The 17,637-nt window shown below is 40.9% G+C and overlaps 1 protein-coding gene across 1 annotated transcript in view; it reads left to right on the plus strand.

Moving 5' to 3' along the window:
- Nucleotides 1-17,637, plus strand: part of parp8 (poly (ADP-ribose) polymerase family, member 8) — a 377,525-nt gene that overhangs the window by 293,130 nt on the left and 66,758 nt on the right. The window contains exons 13-14 of the mRNA XM_080185528.1: nucleotides 1,222-1,275; nucleotides 1,359-1,454. Of these exons, the coding sequence (XP_080041654.1) occupies nucleotides 1,222-1,275; nucleotides 1,359-1,454 (150 nt within the window). The remainder of the gene's footprint in view (nucleotides 1-1,221; nucleotides 1,276-1,358; nucleotides 1,455-17,637) is intronic.

Here is a 17,637-nt window from a genome sequence, read left to right on the forward strand (position 1 = left end):
AACAAGCAGCAGTGAGATGAGTGACTATTCAATCTGTTATATCTTACAAATTTGAAAAAACGTTTGTTCCAATTTCCCGAGAACTCAGAAGAACAGGAGTGTCCATTCCAGTCAGGGTCAGCACCTAAAACCTAGGTTGGCTGAAAAGAGAAGTACACCTTTATGCTTAAATCCTTCAGTCAAGAGGTTAAAGTGCTAATTGAAAAGGAACAATCAATCCTTCTGCTATTAATTTCTATTCACTTTGGACCCTAAAGCTTATTTAGGCTCATAACAGGAATTACTGCTGTTTTCAGCAGACAAGTGTACATTGAATCCAATAGTGCGTTTCAGGCCAAATTCTTGAATGCTGAGACACGCACAAAATTTGTACCAGTGTTGTCAGGGTGCAGGCTTCATGACCCATCCTGAGTTTTTCTAGCATTTTCGTTTTTGTTTCAGATTCCAGCATTGGCAGTGATTTGCTTTTATTTACCTGACTATAGTTATTTTGTTATGAATAGGACAAACGTTCAGCATACTTGGCAACGCCCAAAAATTTCCATTGCTACTCCCACCCCATATGCCCAAATGCGCTCCCAACTACACACTGAAAGATTGGTGCTTTGGCTGCTATGGTGATGTGTTGGTGTGAACATGATATAACATCTAATGTGTTGGTTCCAGTTGTACTAGGTTCTACCTGGCTATTCCAAGTAACGACACACCTTTAAACATGATCACATTGTTCCTTTAGTCATGATAGAGGAGGCAGTGGTGTGATGGTATTGTCGCTGGATTAATAATCCAGCGACCTGAGGTAATGCTCTGAGGACCAGGGTTTGAATCCCACCATGGCAGATGGTGAAATTTGAATTCTAGAATTTACAAAAGAGTCCAATGATGACATGAAACCATTGCCAATTGTCATAAAATCCATCTGGTTCACCAATGTGCTTTAGGAAAGGAAGTCTGTCATTCTTACCTGGTCTGGACTAAGTGTGACTCTAGATCCCCAGCAAGGTGGTTGACTCTTAAATGTTCTCAGAATTGGGCAATAAGTGGTGGCCCACATGCCATGAACAAATAAAAAAAAGTGAGGAAGATTCATTGATATTCCTTGGTATCTTCGGGGGTGGGGGGGTTGGGGGGGGGGAGGGGAAAGAAATTGGTGGACAAATTATGCCCATCATTTGTGATTGTTATGTCTAATGTTCTTTTTTCTTTCCTTTTTTCCATTAGTCTGGCTATAATGCGAGAACACTAGTGTCAAGGGAGCATGGGTTTCTCGTACAGGTAAAAAGCTCATCAGCATCTTTGCTTCATCTATTAGCCTGTCTCTTGGTTTTTCATAGTTCTTGTACTTTTATTTTGTGCAGACCATTGAGTATGCAGAGCAGCGGATACCGATCCTTAATGAGTACTGCGTGGTGTGTGATGAGCCCCACGTTTTTCAGAATGGGCCAATGCTTCGGGTGAGTAGAACCTTTACTCCTTCATTTTGAATATGTCTCTGCTTTTTGATGCAGAGTGCTTGAGTACAGATAAAAGGTAGAACTAAACTGATGTTAAGTGATAAAAGTATAGTCCAAAATGACAACATATGACCAAAGTTCAGGGTTGGAATTTTCAAAAAACTGTTGGATCAGGAAATCGTATGGGTAGTAATGTGGTTGATGTGTTGTGCATGGACTGCAAAGAGGCTCTTGCATAAAACTATGTTGACTCATTATAATCATACTATACTCTTCTAAGTGCATTATTAAAACTTGCTTAATAATAGATTCCAACACTTTCCTGATGACTGAGGTCAGATTAACCAACCTTTTTTTTATCTCTCCTTCTTGAATAGCGATGTTACATTTGATAACTTCCAACCTGCTGGTATTGTTCCAGAATTAGGCAATTTTGCCAAATCATAACCATCATGTCTCTGCAGCTCTCTTTTCGAATGCTAGGATTTAGACAGATGCTGGGGATTTGTCAGATGCTGCTGTAGACTGGAGGGAGGTACATAGAGAGATTACCTAGGAGCTGATATTAGAACCATAGTTTTTTCTTGATCAATATTGATGACATGATTTGGGTGTGTAGGGCAACATTTCAAAATTTGCAGTTGACACAGAATTGTGAACTGTGAGGAGGATAGTGATAGACTTCAAGAGGGCACAGACGGGTTAGTGGAATGGACAAACACATCAAATAAAATTAGTTTATTTATTACTGTCATAAGTAGGCTTACATTAACACTGCAATAAAGTTACTGTGAAAATGCCCCAATTGCCACACTCCAGCACCTGTTTGGATACACTGAAGAGAATTTAGTTTGGCCAATGCACTGGACCAGCATGTCTTTTGGAAGAAACCAGAGCACCTGGAGGAAACCCACACAGACATGGGGAGAACGTGCAGGCTCCACACAGATAGTGAACCAAGCCAGGAGTCAAACCCAGGTGCAGAGAGACAGCAGTGCTAACCACTGTGTCATCCTGCTGCTTTGGAAGGTGTGAAGTTTTGGTAAGAAGATTAAGAAAAGGCAAAACAAAATAGAGGATACAGGAACATAGCGTCCTGGAGATATGTGCGCACAAAGTGTTGAAGGTGGTATGAAAGACTCAGAAACTGTTTAATAAGATTTACGGGATTCTGGGGTTTGTAGATAGAGGTTGGTCCTCAAAAGCAAGGAGGCTATGATAAACCTTCGTAAAAAGAAATTAAATTGGCCTTAACAGAGCATTATATCCAATTGTAATGCATTATACTTTAAGAAGGATGAAAAGTCCCTGGAGTAAATACAGAAAAAGTTTAGGAGAATAGTTCCAGGAAAAATGGTTGTGAGGATAGATTGGAGAAGCTGTGGTTCTCCTTAGAAAACAAAAAGATTGAAAATAAATTTGATGGAGATTTTCAATATCATGAAGGATCTGGACAGAGTAAGTAGGGATAAACTGTTCTCACTGGCAGATGGACAAAGAAGCAGAGGACATTGATTTAAATTGATTGGCTATTGAACCAGAGGTGACAAGAGGAAAATCTTTTTTTACACAGCAGGTAGTTAGGGTTAATTGAATAATAATTATAAGATACATTGATGAAGAGCATTGCTTAATTCTGTACTTATAAAGGGAGACTGCTGGGATAGTGGATTGGTAGGTAGAAGGCAAACACATGTAATATAATGCATTGTAAATAAAGAATCCATCAGGAAAATAATTTGTGTCTCATTTCATACTTTACCTTGGGACCCATTTATCAGAGTGTCATGAAGTCAGATTCATTTGTGGCTTTCAAAAGAGAATTGGATAAATATCTGAAGAGAAAAGATTTACTGGGCTGTAGAGAGAAGGCCGGGGAGTAGGAACTAATTGAGTCACCCTTGTTGTGCAGTAACCATTCTGTGATTCTATGATTTGCATCCCTAGTCCTCTATGTACCTTGTTTCTCCTTTCTAATGTTTCATGTTGGTGCCAATCCCCCTGACAAACAACTTGAAACCTTGCCCTAGCACTTCTTAACCTCCTTGCACAGATATTGGTCCCAGCTCACCTCATCTATCTTGAAGAGTTTCCTCCCACTCCTGAAGTGGTCCTAACTCCCCAGGAATCTTAATTCTTTCCCTTCTGCATCATGTCATATACTAAGTGTTAATCTAGTTTATCTTAGTATTCCTAGACTCAAATTGTTTCATTTTATTTATTTTTGAAAGGCTATTGCAAACTGATTACTTTGGTGGTAAATTTATATGTTTGTTTGCCACCAGGAAATGAATATGTACTTTTGCAAACAATAGAGATAATATTTGAATTATAAATTTGGAAACTTCACACTACCTTGTGAAATTCTTGCAGCATCGATTTAAGTTCATCAGCACTGTAAAATTAAAAAGAGATTGTCATGCCCTTTGGAATTCCGAGTGAGTTTATCACCTTCTAGGATAACCATTATCTTCTACTTCATGCATTGGTATTAAGACATTCCTGTGTGAGGAACCAACTACAATTATCAGTATATGCTTGGTAAACTCAGGCAAATACCAAAACCTGTCCAGTAACAGCTGCCAAAAGAAAAACCATTATCATTATAGAAAAAAATGTTTCTTTTTAAATTAGTATGCAGCAACAGGAATGACCTAGAATGGGAATCTCTATTTGAAAATCTTTAATTTAGTCTTCATGTATTTGTGGGATGACCTGAGAGGAACCTTCCTGTCAGGCACGATAGATCTTAATAGTTTTCTCTGTAACATCTATGAATGCAATACTTCAAAAATAGATTGAAACTTCAGCAAGAGTGCAAAACCTACAGCAGCATCTAGCCTCCTCATTATACTCCCTAGCCAACATTCTTTGATGCTAAGGAAAACCAAAGGGCAAGTGGCTCTTCTTGTTCTAAGGGTGTAACTTGGTAGAAAACTCACAAAGTATTTGGGCATGTGGTGTGGTTCTGTCAGTGGATGGCCGCTACTCAGTTCCAGCATCATTTATGGCACTGGAATTGCAGCGCCTGCTCTGTGATCTCAGGTTTTATTTCCTCAAATTAGCATCGGAGCCAGAGGGTGAGGCCCTTCTCGTTGCTGTTCCTCTCTTGACTGCCATCAACCATCTGAGCTCTTGACTGATCTGACCAATGAGGGGCTTCTGTTATCTTTGACGCAAGTGGACACATCTGCTCTGCAAAGAGAGAAGACAATTCAGAGCTGAAATCCCAGTTGAAAGACTCTTTCTTATTGGAGCTCTCAAGAATTTGCAGTTCTGTATAATTTATGACTGTGGTTGTTTTGACGCCTTCTGCAGTCTTCCAGCAATTCAGGACTGTACAGAAATCTCTGCACAAGAAAGAAAAAGATTAGTTATGGATTATATACATCAGCTCAATGATTTGTTTGCTGCCATACTTTAGTGTTCCAGAACCATATCTATGCCTTTAAGGCGGATTCCACTAAGCCCATAAAGTAGTGTGCCTGTTGTTCATATCCTGAGGCCTTTCAGCCATGCTTCTTTGTCTGATAGGACTGTAACATTGGTTCCTGCACCCAATTTAAAGTTTGTGATATGGCCATTAACCAAAATGTCCGCAAACCCTTACAAAAATCCAGGTTCTTTGACTTCACCGAAGAAGCATTGTTTTGTGTCCTATTGATGTACTGTCTCAACCTCATAAAGCTGGTGCTTGATAATAGGAGAAAGAATGTTTCTTTCAACTCTTCAGAATGTTTGCAAAGCATTACACAGAGAATTACTCACACTTGAAGTGCAGGTACAAACTATGCACAGCACGACTCAATAAACAACAATGAAACAAATACCAGACAATCTGCTTTTAGTGGTATCTATTTGAGGGATAAATATTATCCAGGACACCAGGAGGACTCTCTTGCTGTTCTTAACATAGTGCCTTGTGATCTCATACATTCAACTGGGAGGGAAACAGGGCTGATATCTCATCTGAACTTTACCAATGCAGCATCCTCTCAGTACTGCATTGAAGTGTCAACCGAGAAAAGATGCTCAAGTTCTGGTAACTTAATGTTCGAGGTCAAAACAAAACCTTCACATATTTCATCAAGCAAATAATCGGACAATGAAAGCAACTGCTGATGCTTAAATTTTTCCCTTTGAAGATGTTCAGTTATCTGGAAGTGATGATCAAGATGTATTCTTGTACAAGCTACTGCAGTTTTATCACTTGTTCACACAGCGCAGATATGAAAATAGTATATATGTTTGTGTATTTATAAAAATATGACAGTAGAACAGTTTAAAAAAAAGTTCAGTGTCTATCTGCACTCCGTTATTTAAAACATACTATATCTATTGTATTCAGAATAATTGTAGACATATTAGAGTTTATCAACAACAAGCTTATACTAGTGAAAGGACTGTGGAAGCCAAAGTGAGCACTTACACTTAGGCTGGGGACAGGCCAGTAGAGGGGGTGGGAGGGGGGTGGGGGGGGGGGTGCGGTGTGGGGAGCGCCGTTGAACCATGCAGACCAGGACAATTCCAACTTTGAGAATTATTCCATGCTGAATTAATAATTTACAAGTCGCCTCAGCGTCCGGAGGTAGGGAACGCTTTCTCTCCATTGTTTATCCAGTGATTCTTCTGGTGGAAATATATGTTTGCAATGACATTAGCTACAGATTCATTTATGAAAGTCATTTTTTCTTTTCAAGGTGCTATTTTTGCGCTGTGCACATCAGTGTTATGGAATAGAAACTATCCATTTTTCAGACCTGGAACAAGATTTTCCCTGCGGGCTTCTGAACCCCAGCGTCAGGCTCCAATCTGTGTCAGAAACCTGCAAAATGTGGGAAAAATTCACTGATTGTGGTTTTCCCTGGAGCAGTCACTTAATAGCCAGAGGTCAGCCTCACCAAGCTACTGAGGATGGTGAGCAGGCTCTCAAGCTGTTTCTGGTACTTGCTTGCTGCCCTTTCCAGTACCAGTGGGAACTAAAAGCAGGCCTCCTGGTGTCAGCAGTTTGGAATGCATTCCCAGATTGGCTATGGCAGCAAAGTAAACCTATTTCTGCTCAATTCTAATATCAAAAGAGCATCCTTTCTGTATGCAATGCTAACTTTTACCAGCAAGAAATTAAGGTGTAATTGTATGATGATTATGCTTGCTCCTATTAGCCTACTTCAAACATCAGTCTGCTTGTCGGCTTCAAAGAGATTGTTTAATGCCTTTTGGTGTTACATAATGGAGCATTTTTGTTGTGGGCTGGATTAAAGTTACTCCAATCTATTTGCAACCCGACCCTTATGATTATGGAGATATAAACTCAGGGATGCTGCAGCCCAATTAGCTTTCAAATACTTTAAAACTTAGCATGTGATGATGGTATGACTGGCAAAACTAGCACTTATTATCCATCAATATTTTCCTTTTAGGAATTTTTGATCTAACCAAGTAGATGTTGATTTACAATGAAATTCACTGTGCCCTGGCACAGTGCCCCCAATGGCGGGACACACACACCAAAAGTGCATCCTCTAATTTGTGTCTCTCATAGCTAATCAAATGAAAACATATGTTGAAAACCTGTCGACATATCCAGGTGATAGCCTAGTGGTATTAATGCCAGACTAGTAATCCAGAAACTCAGCTAATGTACTGGGGACCCAGGCTCAAATCCCACCACAGCAGATGATGAAATTTGAATTCAATAAAAAATAATCTGGAATTAAGAAATAACTGATGACCATAAAACCATTGTTGAATGTTCTTTTAGGAAAAGAAATCTGCCATCCTCACCTGGTCTGGTCCACATGTGACTCCAGAATCACAGCAGTATGGTTGACTCTCAACTGCCTCCAAGGGCAGTTAGGGATGGGCAATAAATGTTGGCCAGCCAGTGACGCTCACGTCCCATGAATTTAAAAAAATCATTATTCTCAGCTAAGAGCAGATGAAAGGCCAGAACATATCTGATCCACTGCAGCTCTCAGTTCTGTGCAGATGCTGTGGTGGTGACATTCACCTATTTTGAACTACATGAATGAAAGAGTTCACTCTTGGCTGTGCATTGAGGGACATCAATACAGAATCAAAGGAGACCCAGCCAACAGTACCTTGTGGAAGCTGGTCCTGCCTAGCATTGGGGGAATTCAAATCTGAGAAATTCTATCACTGCTACTGTGTCTGGTGGGAACATTCCATGTCCGAACAACCCCATAATTCATTACAATAGTCATCGTATCATCAGATTTCTTTTGTTTGAGGAAATCACTGTGCAGACAACTTGGTAGCTGCTTAAAAAAAAGGTACAATTTTCAGGTTTAAAAAATGGTTTTAAAAATGGAGATTGGGATGTGCTGGTTGCTGGAAATAGGTTAGAGAGAAGAAAAATAAAGTTCTTTACATGTATAGTCAGGAAATCCTGTTATGTCCTTTTCATAAATATGAGAATATATGCTAAGCTGAAATCTAATTGTCTTAATGAAGACACATAGGGAAAATAGCCTCAAAAGTAAATATTTCTCAAAGTATAAAACAATGGCAATATTGCGTGCACAGGTATCGGATACAGGTGAAGTGAACAAAAAAGGCAGAATTTAATGCCAAAAGTGCTCTATATAAAAAAAGACTGATCAGGTGGCATTTCCATGATAAAGTTTTAAAGTTTTGTTAGTGGTCAGAAAAGCCACATAGGTCTTTTGAAGTATTTAGCATGTTGGTGAGGATTGAGGAGTATAATATGATTGAAATGTAAATACATATCTTTTGTATTAATTTTCACTATTGAAGATGATACAATGGTAGGTACCAATGCTTTAGATATTAACTCCTTAAATGTAAATACATAAATGACCTTAGCTTGGTTTGAGGCACTGAAGATTGATCAGCTTGCTGCACCTAATAACTTGAATGCTGTAGAAAATTGGAGAAGTACCATTGATATAACTGACTGATAGTTATTTGAGAGCTGGACTAGATTGAATTGACTGGAGAAAGAGTTTGATGCATGAATGCTTGCACATATATGCCAAGCCCCATTTATTAATATCTAGATGTGAACAAGAGTAGGCTATTCAGCCCCTTGAGCTTGTACTGCCTCTATAGCTGATCTTTATCTTAAAGCTATTTACCCAGTTTTGTTCGATATCTCGTATGTAAAGCTCTGTAATTCATATTTTTAATTAAATAACCAAACTGTTGCATAATGAGATACTACCTACGCTAAAGACTAATGATTCATGGTTTGAAATAAAATGCCAGTTGGAATTTTTCGCTTAAAAAACATCAGTTTACTGAGGTTTGGAGGGGTGAAATGATTAATATGTGGGAAAACAATGTAATAGAAGATTGAGGAATTATATTCCAACACGTTTTTGAGGAGCTCCTTCACCTCAAAATTTCCCACTACACAACTGAGTGCCAGGGAATTTGATTTGATTTATTATTGTCACATGTACTTAGTATACAGTGAAAAGAATTGTTTCTCATATGCTATACAGACAAAGCGTACCATTCATAGAGAAGGAAAGTAGAGGGTGCATAAGATAGTGTTAAAGTCATAGCTAGGCTGTAGCAAAAGATCAACTTAACATGAGGTATTCCCATTCAAATGTTTGATGGCAATGCGGAAGAAGTTGTTCTTGAGTCAGTTGGTATGTGACCTCAGATTTTTGTTTCTTTTTCCTGACGGCAGAAGGAAGAAGAGGATGTGTTCAGGGCGCATGGGGTCCTTAATTATGTTGGCTCTTTTTCTGAGGCAGTGGGGAGTGTAGACAGTCAATGAATGGGAGACTGGTTTGAGTGATGGACTAGTCTGCATTCATGACCTTTTGTAGTTTCTTGTGGTCTTGGGCAGAGCAGGAGCCACACCAAGTTGTGATACAACCAGAAAGAATGCTTTCTATGGTTCATCTGTAAATCTTGGTGAGAGTGGTAGTAAACATGCCAAATTTCCTCTCTTGAGAAACTAGAGGTGCTGGTGGGCTTTCTTAACAATAGTGTCAGCATGGTGGAATGAGGACAGATCATTGGTGATCTTGATACCTAGAAACCTGAAGCACTTGACCATTTCCACTTGGTCCCCATTAATGTAGACAGGGGCATGACCTCCACTATGCTTCTGACTGTCTCCGTTGTTTTGTTAACACTAAGGGAGAGATTATTGTTGTCACACCAGAGAGTGAGTGTGATGGATGTAGGGAACGAGTGTAACGGGAGGTGTGGAGAGAGAGTGTGAGGAAGGTGTGGGGAGATAGAATGTGTGTGGCAGTGAGAGGAAGAGAGAGTGTGTGTGAGGGTTGTGGAGAAGAGAATATATGTGAGGGGTCAAGAGTGAAGGGATGTATGTGAGGGATGTGGGATTCTGCCTTCAGATCCAGGGAGAGGGAGGGGGTAACCCTGAAAAAGAAGCTGAGCACAGGATTGTACTCACTGCAGCTGAGTGACTTGTCAAGTCAGTTCAGAGAGCACTCAAGCATTGGTGTGGGACTGAACTGGCAAATAACTCGCACCATGTAAGGATGTCATCTTTCCTTGCCCAAAAAACATTAACAGACCAGTTGGGTTTTTGAAACAATCTGACAGCTTCAGGGATAAATATTATTTTTAGGCATAAATATTATTTGTTTACAGATTTTTATAAACTGAATTTATATTCTCAAACTATATAAATTTGTTTACATAGAATATAGTGCAATGTAACTCACATTTGATTGATGCAGGCAGCTGGATTACTGATTCAGTGAGATTACAACACTGTCGCTTTTTTGGAAGTCTTCCTCTGTTGTTCCAATTCCAATTGCCTTCCTGCTTCCCGTGGTGCATTAAGACAGACATTCATTCATCTCCATAGCTAGCTATTCCTGGAACAGGGGTTTCTCATCTGTCACCACGGGTTATAGCATGAGGAGTGCCACTCCAAATCAAGCATGGCCGATCCAGGAGTCTCTTTTGCTCTTACTGCCAGCCATTGGTGTGTTGGGAGGATTTGCCAGTTGACACTCAGCCTGTTTGACTGCCTTATGAACACACCTTCCTTGGCCATCACGTCCCAGGTGGGACTCGAACCAGAAGCTTCTGACTCAGTGGTAGGGATGCTACAACTGTGCCACAAGATCACCTCTTCATCTGTTGTGTCACTAGTAAATAGGCCAAAGAGTGTATAATGCATACTTCACTCAGTTCTGCCCTGAAATGACAATAAATGTCCTATGTATGTCATAGAACTGCAATTTGCGTATTAGTGAAGTTGATCACCTGAAACAACTCTTCAGCCAGCTGGTAATAAGCTGCTATAAAAATGGCAGTGACTGGAATGTCAACAGATGGCACATGAACCAATGCCAATTGAAGCTATTAACGCCTGTTTAGCCAATTTAAATCAACCTTGTATGTTTTGCAGCAGAGATCACAAGAACTCTTAATGAGTTTCCCCTTGTTAGTGCAGGGATAGTGAGGCCACTGATAGTGCTCCCTCATATACCTGATGTACCACTGACTGGGGATCACTGTGAGTATTCCTTATCCATATGGTTCAGTTTCACACTGAACACTGCCAACTGCAACACTCAGCAAGCTTGTAATTAATCATTTTTCCTTTAATGCAAGAATGAAATTTGCTCCCAGTAGATGTGAAACAGCTACTAATGAGGAAATTAGAAGGCATTTTATTCAGAATCAGAAAGGTGAGAATGTGCAGAAGATGACCCTCTGCCCATTGCTGTGGTTATGGAATACTGTGGTGCATGGCTGGTATGAACTGAGGATTTTGCCATGAGTAGAACATGACAAGTTATCTCTGGAGTGTTTGCTTTTAAGTTCCCAGGGAAAGGGGTCCTTTGTTCCAAAGTACTCTGTTTCTGATTGAGGGACCCAGCTTTGGAAAGGGAAGAGGGTGTTTGTGGTGTTGTGGATAGGGGGGAGGAAGGTTTGGAGGGAAATAAACTAAAATCCTTCTCCCTGTCCCCTGGGACCCTGTCTCAATGACCCCCTTCTCACCAACATTCTTACCAAAAGACGTGTTGGTGAGGTGCATTGGCCAGGCTAAATTCTCTGTGTGTACCCGGATAGGCGCTGGAGTGTAGCAACTAGCAGATTTCCATCGTAACTTCATTGCAGTGTTAATGTAAGCCAACTTGTCGCACGAATGAAAAAAATGAAAATAAATAAAATTTACCTGTGGCTGGGACCCTCCTCAATCCAAAGCCTTGCTGGGTGTCCCATCCACAGCAGCAGCCATCTCCCCAGTGGCACTGCTGAGTAGAAAAGAGCTGTCAGACTCTGGCTGGCAGCTCTCAGTGAATGGGAATTCTGTTATTCTCTGTTATTTTGTGTTGTTCTTTAGCTTTTACGGTTAGTGTAGTGAAATTTGTCCCCAGAGATATGTATAAGGCCAGCAAAAAATGGAATGTTACAGTACCTTTTTATTGCTATTACCTATACATTCTATATACATTTTAAAAGTAAAGTTATTTATTAGGCACAAGTAAGGCTTACGTTAACACTGCAGTAACGTCACTGTGAAATTCCCCTAGTCGCCTTGCTCCATCATCTGTTTGAGTCATTTTGTACAAAAGCTGAACAGAACTTACAGACATATTCAGCTCAACTTTGTGGTTTCAACAGACGGAAGCTAATACAACACATTGAATTTGAAGGTGTCAGGAAATGGGAACTTCCAGATCAAAAATTAAATCAAATGTGAATTAACTTTAATAATGTCTGCAGCTTTACTGAGAACTACACTTCAAGGAAGGTAGTATGTTTGTAAGAATCTACTTAAAAAAAATTAACTTCCCCTATTTATAATTTCCATAGACGCCAAAAAAGTTCTTTTTGTCATAGTTTTTATTTAGGTGGCTCATATAGACATAACCTCAGGGAGGCAATGGCCGAGTAGTGTTATTGCTAGACTATTAATCCAGAAACTTAGCTAATGTTCAGGGGATCTGGGTTCAAATCCCGCTACAGCAGCCGGTGAAATTTGCATTCAATAAACAATATCTTAAACTAAGAATTTACTAATTTACAGAAGAAATAGGTGAGGTGTTCAATGAATACTTTTCTTCAGTGTTCACTAAGGAGAAGGGACATGTTTTTGAGGATGAGAGTGTGATACAGGCTGATAGGATGGAGGAGGTAGATGTTCTGAGGGAAGATGTATGAGCAATTTTGAAAAACCTGAGGGTTGATAAGTCCCCTGGGCCAGATGGGATACATCCTACGATACTTTGGGAGGCAAAGGATGAGATTGCGGAGCCTTTAGCTTTGATCTTTGGGTCCTCACTGTCCACGGGGATTGTGACAGAGGACCAGAGAGTGGCGACTGTTGTTCCCCTCTTCAGGAAAGGAAATAGGAATGACCCTGGTAATTATTGACCAGTTAGTCTTACTTTGGTGGTCGGTAAGTTAATGGAAAGGTTCCTGAGAGATAGGATTTATCACCATTTGGAAAGATGCAGCTTAACCCGGGATAGTCAGCATGATTTTGTGAGGGATAAGTCTTGCCTCTCAAATTTGATTGAATTCTTTGAGGAGGTAACTAAGTGTGTAGACGGATGTAGAGCAGTTGATGTCATGTACATAAATTTTAGTAAGGCATTTGATAAGGTTCTCCACGGTAGGCTTCATGAAGAAAGTAAGAAGGTGTAGGATAGAAGAAAATTTGGCTGATTGGATAAGTAACTGGCTGTCTCATAGAAGACAGAGGTTGGTGGTGGAGGGAAAACGTTCAGATTGGAGGCCAGTTACCAGCAGTGTACCACAGGGATCAGTGCTGGGTCCTCTGCTATTTGTGATATTTATCAATGACTTGGAAGAGGGGGCTGAAGGGTGGGTTAGTAAATTTGCTGATGACACCTAGATTGGTGGAGTAGTGGATGAGGTGGAGGGCTCTTGTAGGCTGCAAAGAGACATTGATAGGATGCAGAGCTGGGCCGAAAAATGGCAGATGGAGTTTAACCCTGACCACTGTGAGGTGATTCATTTCGGTAGGACAAACTTGAATGCGGATTACAGGGTCAATGGCGGAGTTCTGAGGAATTTGGAGGAACAAAGAGATCTTAGGGTTCATATCCCCAGATCTCTGAAGGTTGCCACTCAAGTGGATAGAGCCACGAAGAAGGCTTACAGTGTGTTAGCGTTTATTAATAGGGTTTGAGTTTAAGAGTCGTGGGGTTATGCTACAACTATACAGGACCTTGGCGAGACCACATTTGGAATATTGTGTGCGGTTCTGGTCACCTCACTATAAGATGGATGTGGAAGCATTGGAGAAAGTGCAGAGGAGATTTACTAGGATGCTGCCTGGTTTGGAGGATAGGCCTTATGAGGAAAGGTTGAGGGAGCTGGGGCTATTCTCTTTAGAGTGGAGGAGGATGAGAGGTGACTTAATAGAAGTTTATGAGATGATGAGGAGGATAGATAGAGTGGATGTTCAGAGACTATTTCCTTGGGTGGATGTACCTGTTACTAGGGGGCATAACTATAATGCTCATGGTAGGAGATATAGGGGGGATGTCTGAGGTAGATTCTTTTCCCAGAGAGTGGTTGGGATGTGGAATTCACTGCCTGCTGTGATAGTGGAATCGTACACTTTAGGAACTTTCAACTGGTTATTGGATAGGCACATGGAACACACCAGAATGATAGGGAGTGGGATAGCTTGATCTTGGGTTTGGACATAGCTCGGCACAACATCGAGGGCCGAAGGGCCTGTACTGTGCTGTACTGTTCTATGTTCTATATGTACTAATGACCGTGAAGGCATTGTCAGTTGTCAGAAAACCCATCTGATTCACTAATGTCCTTTAGGGAAGAAAATCTGCTGTCCTCATCTGGTCTGGCCTACATGTGACTCAAGAGCCACAGCAATGTGATTGACTCTCAACTGCCCACCAAGGACAAACTAGGGATGGGCAATAAATGCTGGCCAGCCAGCAAAGCCCTTGCCCTATGAATGAATAAAAAAAATCCTGATCTATAAAGTAGGCAGGAGTTGGCCACAGGTGGATTACTTGATTGTACAGAAGGAGTAAGAGGAATAGTCATAATGACCAGAATTTTGCCAGCACACCTGTCCGATTCCGGGGGTGGGCAGGGCTCGTACGAACCTCAGGCGGATATGTCAGTAAAATTCCGCCCAATGTCTTTGGTTGGAATTCCAGTAGTCCCTTCAAGCTGGTTGTTGTACTTGATGTACCAAATAAAACAAAATTATACCTTCTGTTCTCACAGCAGTTGCCCAATAAACATGCTTTAGCATGAAGTAATCATTAGAAAAATCTCATTTTTGTTGCATTTTGTTGTAAAGGAATATGAATTGGTTTTGTTCAGTAATAATTCCAGCTACAGGGGATAAGATGCCATCTCAATCTAATCCTTTCACTCTTTGGGTCCCCTGGGAAGAGGACATCCTCTGATAATTATATCTTCTCTACATTATGAACACAATAGTAAAGCTTCCTACATTTGTAATTCCAAAGTCAATCATAAAAGCGTTCTAAAAGGTTATGTTAACGACTACACTCAAAATAATCACAGGAAATCTTCTGTTTTATTTATTAAGTGGCAAACACATTGCAACCAGAGGGAATCTTTACCCCAGGTTGTCAACACACTTTGGTGCTTTTTGGTAATTTCAAATGCTCCAGTTAGTTATTTCTTCAGATAACAATGCTTCAAAGGAATTTAAAATTAAGATAACTGAGACCCTAGAATTATTCACATAGCTTTGAAATGTTTGAAAAATAAGTGCTTGTTAACCATTTTCTGCAACGTGCTCCCAGGAGGTAAAGCTCAATTCTGGCACATGAATTTGATCCAATGGTGTCAGTGAAGGCAATGGGTCTCCACTCACTAGACAGGAGTGGATTTTAAAGGGGAACAAATTATCCACCACTCCCTTAAGCAAAATATCTGTTAGGCCCGCAGTGACCAGAAACCTGGTTGCCACCCCCCACCACTCCCACCCCCGAACAATACACTAGGCGTACCTTTAATTGGATCAGAGTGGAAATTCTGCCCCCCTCCATTTTCATGGAACTAAGATAGGCCCTGATTTATGTTGCATTTGCACAAAGAGCTGATTTCATGATCAGGTGCTCCCAGCAGGAAGCAGTCCTGTCAGCGACTGTGGTTCTTGTGTTTGTGTTCACTAAAATCAGCAGTGGATTGTAGGAGAACATCAAATGCTAGATTTTCTAGGCGTTGAACAGACTCTGGAGACTTTTAAAAATGGTGGGAATCCAGATGCAGAATCCTACATCTATTTCTGATAAATCCCATCTTTTTCTCAGTAGGGGGAAGGCAGTAGAGTGTGAAGTAGCACACAAGTGGGAAACCCAAATTTATCAGGGACATTGAAGTTAGTGCTGAATTCAAACATGCCCCATTTTCATTATGTTTCATTGAGAACCTTAACCCACAATTCTCCTGTTGCCTGAATGAGTGCAGCTGCAACAACGCTCAAGAAGCTTGACACCTTCTAAGACAAAGCAGCCCGCATGATTGGCAGGCCATCCACTACGTTCAACATTCACTCCCTCTAACACTGATGCACAGAGGCACAGTGTGTATCATCTACAAGACACTCTGCAGCAACTCACCTAATAGACAGCACCTTCCAAACCCACAACCATTACCATGATTTGCAGGTTAGGTGGATTGGCCATACTAAATTGCCCTTAGTGTTCCAAGATGTGTAGGTCAGATGGATTAGTCATGGTATATGCGTGAAGTTACATGGATGGGATGGAGAGAGCATATGGGCGTGATACTCTTTCAGAGAATCAATATGGACTCGATGGGCCAAATGGCTTCTTCTATACGGTAAGGATTCTATGTTTCTAGAAGGCTAAGGGCAACAGTTGCATGGAAACACTACTAACTCTGAGTTCCTCTCCAAGCCCCACATCATCTAATTAGAAATATAGCCTTTCCTTCCTGTAGCTGGGACAAATCCTGGAATTCCCTCCTGAGTAGCACTGTGGGTATAAACACTACATGGGCTGCAGCAGTTTCAGGAGGGGCTCACCAATACCTTCTCAAGGGCAATTAAGGTGAACAGCAAATTCTAGCCTAACTAACGATGCCCACATCCAACGAAAGAACAAATAGTGTGAGAGTCACAAATTTATGGAGTATGTATAAACACTTACAAAACATGGATAATGTCCATTTAAGTGTCATGATCTGAAGTTTTTTTAAATCCACAGCCCTTTAAGCATGAAAATGCAGGCTCAATTTGTTGTTTAGAGTTAAAAACATCCTCTGCTGGAGTTCCAAAAGTTACGGAAACACATATCACTGCTGAGTTCCTCTGTTTAATTGACAGGTTAAAGAGGTTATAAAATAATTATTTGAAGGTGTATGGCATGCTGGCATGTTGAGTATAGGAGTTGGAAAATCATGTTGCAGCTGTATAAGACTTTGGTTAGGCTGCATTTGGAGTATTGTGTACAATTCTGGTTGCCACACAGCCGGAAGGATGTTGATGCATTGGAAAGGGTGCAGAAGAGATTTACCAGGATGTTGCCTGATTTGGAGAATATGGACTATGAAGAAAGGTTGAACAAACTTGTATTGTTTTCATTGGAGCACCGAAGGATGAAAGGGGGGACCTGATGGATGTTCTCAAGATTATGACAGGCTTGGATAGAGTGGACAGTCAGAGTCTTTTTCCCAGGGTCAGAAGGTCAATTACTTGGGGACATAAGTTGAGAATGAGGGGCAGAAAGTTAAAAAGAAATGTAAGGGACTAGTTTTCCACACAGAGGCTGGTGAATGCCTGGAACACATTGCCAGAGGTGGTGGTGGTGGTGGGAGCAGATTCTACAATAACATTCAAGAGGCATTTGGACAGATACGTGAATAGGCAGGGAATAGAGGGATATGGACCATCTCAGCACTCTCCGCTCCTGTGACCATGAACAATCTGTTTCCATTGTCAGTAGGCCTAACTCCATTCCACCTCAGCCTCCCCGGAGTGACAGTTTGGTATAATGGAACCCTTTAAATCAAGCCATTACTGCTGAGTTGGAACATTTCACAATTTGAGCTATCCACCCCAGTGGAGAAAATCCAGCCCTTTTTAATTATAAAGCATCAGAATCACAGAATCCTACACTGCAGAAGAGATCCTTCAGCCTGTCAAGTCTGCACCGACACATGAAAGGTCCCACCTAATCCCACTTGCCAG

The sequence above is a fragment of the Carcharhinus amblyrhynchos genome, chromosome 1 (genome assembly GCF_965287045.1).
Source record: "Carcharhinus amblyrhynchos chromosome 1, sCarAmb.v2.hapA, whole genome shotgun sequence".
Taxonomy (NCBI): Eukaryota; Metazoa; Chordata; class Chondrichthyes; order Carcharhiniformes; family Carcharhinidae; genus Carcharhinus; species Carcharhinus amblyrhynchos.